Raw genomic sequence first — 8,371 nt, forward strand, 5'->3', positions numbered from 1 at the left:
GGATACGCAAGGTGTCTTTTTCCAAAATAAAAGTCTGTTTTATTACATTTGTTATTGTATTACGTTTTAAACAGGAATAATATAAAATAGAATTTTTAACTCCAATAGTAGAATATTGTTGTTGAGTTCGGAGCAGTAACTCCAGTCACTGTGTTGGCAGACTCTTCTAAGATGTGACGCATGCGTGCTTCTCAGGGTGTATCACGTGACTGTTCCGGCTGCTGAGTACATGAAGAGTCGGTGAGGATCTGCTCATCATTATGCCAGTTGTGCACAAGGAGATCATAAAGTGAGTTACATTAGAAATGTCAGTTATAACATTACACATTAGACATCTGATATTAGATAACTTGTCAGTGTGTATTTGAGGCTGCATGCTTGTTAGTTTTGTCAAACGCAGCCTTTGGATCGTTTAATATCAGTGAGTACAAACTGTTCTCTTGGTGTATTGTCATTGTGATCATCACTACCACTGATCTCCAGCTTTCCAACTGATCATGTAAATGTTAGTAGTATTTTGTTAGTATGTGGCTGCAAGGCTCTTATTTAAATTTGCACTCAGTGTCTTAACTTTGTACAAAACAGAAAGCATATCCAACTGATACCTACACTATAAGTATGTTTACAGTAAGTGCAGATGTTTCAACTGCACCCATTATACAACAATTGTATAAAATCAATCATATAAATTACATTTTATACCTTCAGCTTTGTGCAAAGACCCTGTCCTGTTCACACATGATATTGGACCTAAGCACAAAGCCAGATGCAGCCGCAGTGCATCTTATTGGTTTCTTTTTTCTTCTTTCTATGATTCCTACCTTCTAGGAAACATGTGTCAGACTCAAGGCCCACGGGCCAAATCCGGCCCGCCTTGTCATTTTATGTGGCCTGCAAGAGCTTGTCTTAAAATACACTGTAAAATCCTACATAAACTGCATCTCCCACAATGCATGCCGATTTTGTGACCCGCAAAGTGACAGCATCTCACCATCAGATGGCAGTGTTTCCACATCAGCGTTTAACTGAGGCGGTTTTCCAACAAGTGATGTTGAGAAATATTTACAAATAATCCCAACATGTACAAGAAGAGAAAATTTAAGCAAAAGGAGGTAATTTAATGAAAGATGGGAAAGTGAATACAAGTTTGTGCTTCAAGAAGAAAAACCGGTACGTCTCTTGTGTTATGAGGCCGTGTCTGTTGTAAAGGAGTACAATATAAATGTAGATATACATTATAAATATACAGTGTACATTTGGCATTTTGACACCAAACACAGAATTTAGCCTCCAAGAAAAACAACAAATTGTCCAAGACTTAAAAGGCAGACTGCAATCACAGCGGGATACGTTACAGTCGGCCCTTTGAGGGCCACCATAATGCAGAATTAGAACTGAACATTTGTTTCAATACACCTTGATCGTGTGTTGAATGTCACTCGTCTTAATCAAAATTAACCCTTAATTATTGTACTGAAATAAATAGCCTGACTTCAGATGATTTCGAGGTCAGGGGCTGAAGGACGATGAAGCTTTTTGGGATACGCACATGTTTTGAAGAGTTAAGTGTGGAGAAGAGAGTCCTGACTTTAACACCGTTAGAATAATTTGAAACATCAGCTGCTAGCAAGGCATTCTCTTCCAGCAACAGGTGTTTATACGAGGGATAATTGGTCAGGTCTGAGAGACTGAGAGAAAGCTTATAGTCCAGATTTAGCGCCATCTGATTTCCCCCTTTTTGGACCACTCAAAGAAGCTTTAAGGGGAAGAAGATTTTCATGTGAAAAAAGCAGCGGTGCATCAGTGGCTACAAGCACAACCAAAAACATTTGATTATGTTGAAAAATGCTGTAATTTGTTTTTTAAATTCTTAATAAATAGAGTTTTAAAAGTGCAGAAACTTTTTGAAGAACCCTTGTAATAATACCCATGACTTTGGAATGGGCGGTCCACCTAGCTTATGGTCTAAGTTGACAAAAGTATCGACTTGGTCCACCATTCAAACAATACTTGGCTACTAATGCTCCAGGTACCACTTTCTATCAGTACTTTTTTGTTTATCATTTCAATAAATAGGCAGCGTCCAAGTTACAGCTTCAACATGCATCATACTCCAGAGGCCACTATGATAAAAAAAAAAAAAAAAAAAAAAAACTCAACCACCAAGGTGTATGATTATTAGTCTGTATTTACATCCTTCAGTATAGCAGTAAATATTGGGTCTCTCACCTTGATGAATTTCAGCGCAGCCTCCTTCCAGAGGGAAGGGGGGTGAAAAGTCCCCATCCAGCCTACGCTGCATCCAGGTAAAAACATCTAGACTGAAAAACAGCCTCTATCCGGATGCAGTCGGACTGCTGAATTGTTCCACCCCCCATATACTGTCTATGCGCCTTATATAAACATTATACATCCTAACAACCTTATATAAACATTGTACATCCTAACAACCTACATATATATTAAACACTTTAACAACCATATATAAACACTATACACACTGCCATATACTGGACACAGCTGTCACACTGTCACTTCAACCATCTTGTGATTTGTTGCTGCTTAGTCTTGCTGCTATACTTTTTGCAATTATGCACTTTAGATCAACATAAGCTGCTGCAGTTCTTTGTGCAATACTTTAAAATGTAAATACTTTTACTTGTACTTTTTTTAGTTTCTTAGTTTATTCTAATTTTATACTTAGTTTATTCTTATTTCATTCATGGCGCACACACCGAGGCCTGGGTAACTGTATTTCGTTCTATCATGTAGGTGGTTGAATGACAATAAAGCTGAGTCTGAGTCTTCAAGTTTCTAGATGTCGTCCATGTAGACAGTCTTCGCATTCTGGGCATCATATGTCATGACTGCCCAGATCTAGCTTCTGATTGGGGCATGTCATTAGAAATACATTCAACATCTTACCACCATAATTGTGCAGTGCAAAAACCCAAGGTATATTGTATTTTTGTGTGTGCAGGAATGCTATAAATCCACTCCACCATGCTGAGTCGCTTGCAGGAGCTCAAAAAAGAGGAGGAGACTCTCTTGAAAATCAAAGTCATGCTGCAAGATCAGCTAAACAGGTTAAAGGTAACCTCCATCCATTTTTCTTTTACATTGCTGCATTGCTGTAGTTTTTTACCAGACAAAAATTGAATTCATAATTTACATTTGGTCACAAAATAGCTGAAATATCACATCACATTTTAGTATTTTTGAGTGTGTCTGTGTTTGTGCCCATTCAGGTAAAAAAAAGGTAATGCACTAATATTTATATTAACATTTTCGGCATTTAGCAGACGCGTTTATCCAAAGCAACTTACAGCACTGTGACAGTATATTATCTAAGCGATTGGGTGGCACGGTGGCTAAGTGGGTAGCACTGTCACGTCACAGCAAGAAGGTCCTGGGTTCGATCCCCAGGTGGGGAGGTTCGGGTCCTTTCTGTGTGGAGTTTGCATGTTTTCCCTGTGCGGGTTTTCTCCGGGTGCTCCGGTTTTCTCCCACAGTCAGGTTAATTGGATATGCTAAAGTTCCCCTCGGTGTGTGTGCCCTGTGATGAACTGGCAACCTGTCCAGGATTTTTTCCTGCATTTTGCTTAGTAAACTGGACCAACTACAACCATGAATAGTATAAAGCTGTGGTCAAACAGACAGTAAATAAATAAATACATTATATATTTTATAGATAACTCGATAATAAGAACGGCCTGGTAGTGTAACATACTGTTTTTTTGGCTGTGTTGTGCAGTCTTACCTTGTACACTTTACATTTTCCTCTTTTCACTAGTTTGAAGAAGGTACACTAAAGTCCATGATCAATGCCCAGTCTGAGGAAAGTCCTGCTGAACCCACTCCACCTGAGGTAAACATGTTGCCTGTTTGTTTGATTTAGTATTTTGGATTCTGTATTAATGTCATTCTGATTATTGTTTGCTCACTACTATACAGTTTATTTCATATTTAACATTTCATTTTTGGCAGAATGAAGTCAACCCAGATAATGAGAGCGTGATCAACCAGACTAAGCTAGTACTGGGAGCTCCAGCTTACTGTGAAATGGAGGAAGAGGAGGAGGAGGACGATGATGATGGAGATAATGAAGAGGATGATCTTGAAATGGTGGAGGAGGAGGATGAAGACTATTAAGATTTCATTTCATATAGCACAATTAACTATGACTATCAGTTAGGTGTGTTCTGTCCAGTATGGCATGCAAAAGATATGTGGTGTTAGCAAGGCTGTAATCACAGTGTACATTGGAGGGGGCATGTCCTTCCAAAATATTCAGATATGATAGATAAACTGTTAGGATCCATCAGTGTTTCCGTTGTTGATATGGCAGGATGTTTTCAGGAATGCAGGAACACCCTCCCCTACCCCCAGTGTTCAACTACCAACAGTGGCAACCTGGCAGTGGTGGGGTTTGAACCAGCAACCTTCTGCTTACTAGTTCAATACCTTAACCACTACAACTGCAGGGCTACAAGTGCCCTGCTACAACCTGTTGACCAGTAGAAAGAATGTAAAGTAAATTAACACTTGAGTGTAGCAATTATAGAAGCGAAATCATCTTTTGGTACTGTACATGAGGTAAATTGTTACATTACCGTTGTAAATTTAAGACTGCTTCATTATTGCATTCCTTATACATCTGTGAGAATATATACTTTGATCAGCCATAACATTAAAACCACCTCCTTGCCGCTCAGGTGGCGCAGCGGTAAAAAACACACGCTGCAACCAGAGCTGGGATCTCGAATACATCGTATCGAATCTCAGCTCTGCCTTGCCGGCTGAGGATGAGCGGCCACATGAACAACGATTGGCCTGTTGTTCAGATGGATGGATGGGTGGGACTAAGCCGGATATGGGTCTCTCTCTGTCAGACTGGTGCAATTACGACCTCTGCTGGCTGATTAGAGGCGCCTACACAGAGATGAGAAAAGAGTGCTCTTAGGGTGTGTCTCTCCGTACACAACTCTAGGTGGCACAACACTCATCAATGTGTGGGTGATAAGATGCATACGGCTTGCTGCCCACGTGTCGGAGGGGGTGTGGGTTAGCTTCGATCTCCTCGGTCAGAGCAAGGATTGTCATAGGCGGAGAGGAAGCATGACGCAACTGGGCAATTGGACGAGTTTCTACACACACTGTTCATTTTATCAGCTCCACTCACCATATAGAAGCACTTTATACTAATACAATTACTGACTGTAGTCCATCTGTTTCTCTGCATGTTTTGTTAGCCCCCTTTTATGCTGTTCTTCAATGATCAGGACCCCCACAGGAGCACTACAGAGCAGGTATTATTTAGGTGGTGGATCATTCTCAGCACTGCAGTGACACTGACATGGTGGTGGTGTGTTAGTGTGTGTTGTGCTGGTATGAGTGGATCAACACCTCACTGTCCCTGCTGGACTGAGAATAGTCCACCAACCAAAAACATGGACAGTGAGTGTAGAAACAATGAGGTGGTTTTAATGTTATGGCTGATCAGTGTATGTAGCCTATATTTCTGATGGCAGTCCATTGAGGTTGATTGTACAGTAAGAAGGCTTCGTTCTGGTAATTGAAAGCGTTTTTATTTAAGATGTAAGGTGCTTTTTTATGTAATTAGAGAAACAGATTGTATAAATATGTATGCTGTGCATGTGTATGATGACTGCTTGTACACTGATGTCTTTTTGTATTTCATAAGAAATATTGTAAATGTTTAGTAAAGTAGTTTAATTACTTAAGAACAATAACTGCAGTTCTAATGCTTTTCTTGGTAGGGTGCAGTCATCCTTGTTAAATGAACCTAGATTTAATGGCAAATATTATATTTATTTATTTAATAGATGCTTTTATTCTAAGTGACTCACATTTCGTACTTACTTCAAACCAAGGAATTGAAGGTTAACAGTGACTTTCCAGTTACTAGTTTAATTTATTGCTAATTTAGTGCTAATTGATTATCACTGATTATCTCTTCATCACAGCACCTGTTAGTGGGTGGGATATATTCGGCAGCAAGTGAACATTTTGTCCTCAAAGTTGATGTGTTAGAAGCAGGAAAAATGCAAGCGTAAGGATTTGAGCAAGATTGACGAGGGCCAAATTGTGATGGCTAGACGACTGGGTCAGAGCATCTCCAAAACTGCAGCTCTTGTGGGGTGTTCCCGGTCTGCAGTGGTCAGTATCTATCAAAAGTGGTCCAAGGAAGGAACAGTGGTAAACCGGCGACAGGGTCATGGGCGGCCGAGGCTTGTTAATGCACGTTGCGAGTGAAGGCTGGCCAGTGGGGTCCGATTCAACAGACGAGCTCCTGTAGCTCAAATTGCTGAAGAAGTTAATGCTGGTTCTGATAGAAAGGTGTCAGAATACACAGTGCAACGCAGTTTGTTGCGCATGGGGCTACATAGTTGCAGACCAGTCAGGGTGCCCATGCTGACCCCTGTCCACCGCCGAAAGCGCCAACAATGGGCACGTGAGCATCAGAACTGGACCACGGAGCAATAGAAGAAGATGGCCTGGTCTGATGAATCACGTTTTCTTTTACATCACGTGGATGGCCCGGTGCGTGTGTGTCGCTTACCTGGGGTACCAGGATACACTATGGGAAAAAGGCAAGCCGGCGGAGGCAGTGTGATGCTTTGGACAGTGTTCTGCTGGGAAACCTTGGGTCCTGCCATCCATGTGGATGTTACTTTGACACGTACCACCTACCTAAGCATTGTTGCAGACCATGTGCACCCTTTCATGGAAATGGTATTCCCTGATGGCTGTGGCCTCTTTCAGCAGGATAATGCGCCCTGCCACAAAGCAAAAATGGTTCAGGAATGGTTTGAGGAGCACGGCAACGAGTTTGAGGTGTTGACTTGGCTTCCAAATTCCCCAGATATCAATCCAGTCGAGCATCTGTGGGATGTGCTGGACAAACGAAACAAAAAACAAAAGTCAGAAGTTAAAGGATTTGCTACTAACATCTTGGTGCCAGATACCACAGCACACCTTCAGGGGTCTAGTGGAGTCCATGCTTTGATGGGGGACCAACACAATATTGAGAAGGTGGTCATAATGTTATGCCTAATCAGTGTGTGTGTATGTGTATATATATATATATATATATATATATATATATATACTGTATATATATATATATATATATATACAGTGGTTGGACAAAATAACTGAAACACCTGGTTTTAGACCACAATAATTTATTAGTATGGTGTAGGGCCTCCTTTTGCGGCCAATACAGCGTAAATTCGTCTTGGAAATGACATATACAAGTCCTGCACAGTAGTCAGAGGGATTTTAAGCCATTCTTCTTGCAGGATAGTGGCCAGGTCACTACGTGATGCTGGTGGAGGAAAACGTTTCCTGACTCGCTTCTCCAAAACACCCCAAAGTGGCTCAATAATATTTAGATCTGGTGACTGTGCAGGCCATGGGAGATGTTCAACTTCACTTTCATGTTCATCAAACCAATCTTTCACCAGTCTTGCTGTGTGTATTGGTGCATTGTCATCCTGATACACGGCACCGCCATTGGATGCACATGGTCCTCCAGAATGGTTCGGTAGTCCTTGGCAGTGACGCGCCCATCTAGCACAAGTATTGGGCCAAGGGAATGCCATGATATGGCAGCCCAAACCATCACTGATCCACCCCCATGCTTCACTCTGGGCATGCAACAGTCTGGGTGGTACGCTTCTTTGGGGCTTCTCCACACCGTAACTCTCCCGGATGTGGGGAAAACAGTAAAGGTGGACTCATCAGAGAACAATACATGTTTCACATTGTCCACAGCCCAAGATTTGCGCTCCTTGCACCATTGAAACCGACATTTGGCATTGGCACGAGTGACCAAAGGTTTGGCTATAGCAGCCCGGCCGTGTATATTGACCCTGTGGAGCTCCCGACGGACAGTTCTGGTGGAAACAGGAGACTTGAGGTGCACATTTAATTCTGCCATGATTTGGGCAGCCGTGGTTTTATGTTTTTTGGATACAATCCGGGTTAGCACCCGAACATCCCTTTCAGACAGCTTCCTCTTGCGTCCACAGTTAATCCTGTTGGATGTGGTTTGTCCTTCTTGGTGGTATGCTGACATTACCCTGGATACCGTGGCTCTTGATACATCACAAAGACTTGCTGTCTTGGTCACAGATGCGCCAGCAAGACGTGCACCAACAATTTGTCCTCTTTTGAACTCTGGTATGTCACCCATAATGTTGTGTGCATTGCAATATTTTGAGCAAAACTGTGCTCTTACCCTGCTAATTGAACCTTCACACTCTGCTCTTACTGGTGCAATGTGCAATTAATGAAGATTGGCCACCAGACTGGTCCAAACCTCCCACACTAAAATGACAGGTGT

The 8,371-nt window shown here is 41.8% G+C and overlaps 1 protein-coding gene across 1 annotated transcript; it reads left to right on the top strand.

The window, feature by feature from the left end:
* The first annotated feature begins 217 nt into the window (after positions 1 to 217).
* On the top strand, positions 218 to 5,865 carry snapc5 (small nuclear RNA activating complex, polypeptide 5). Its single transcript, XM_063004676.1, has 4 exons — positions 218 to 289; positions 2,981 to 3,093; positions 3,794 to 3,868; positions 3,988 to 5,865. Exons 2-4 carry the CDS (start codon positions 3,004 to 3,006, stop codon positions 4,150 to 4,152), a joined length of 330 nt encoding a protein of 109 aa, XP_062860746.1. The 5' UTR covers positions 218 to 289; positions 2,981 to 3,003; the 3' UTR covers positions 4,153 to 5,865.
* Positions 5,866 to 8,371: the final 2,506 nt, after the last annotated feature.

Source organism: Trichomycterus rosablanca, chromosome 11 (assembly GCF_030014385.1).
Source record: "Trichomycterus rosablanca isolate fTriRos1 chromosome 11, fTriRos1.hap1, whole genome shotgun sequence".
NCBI lineage: Eukaryota > Metazoa > Chordata > Actinopteri > Siluriformes > Trichomycteridae > Trichomycterus > Trichomycterus rosablanca.

Bases quoted from the DNA above. Each gene is read 5' to 3' on its own strand.
- snapc5 (XM_063004676.1), top strand. From the start codon at position 3,004: ATGCTGAGTCGCTTGCAGGAGCTCAAAAAAGAGGAGGAGACTCTCTTG. The intron at 3,094-3,793 runs GTAACCTCCATC...TCTTTTCACTAG, and splicing joins ATCAGCTAAACAGGTTAAAG to TTTGAAGAAGGTACACTAAA. The intron at 3,869-3,987 runs GTAAACATGTTG...CATTTTTGGCAG, and splicing joins CTGAACCCACTCCACCTGAG to AATGAAGTCAACCCAGATAA.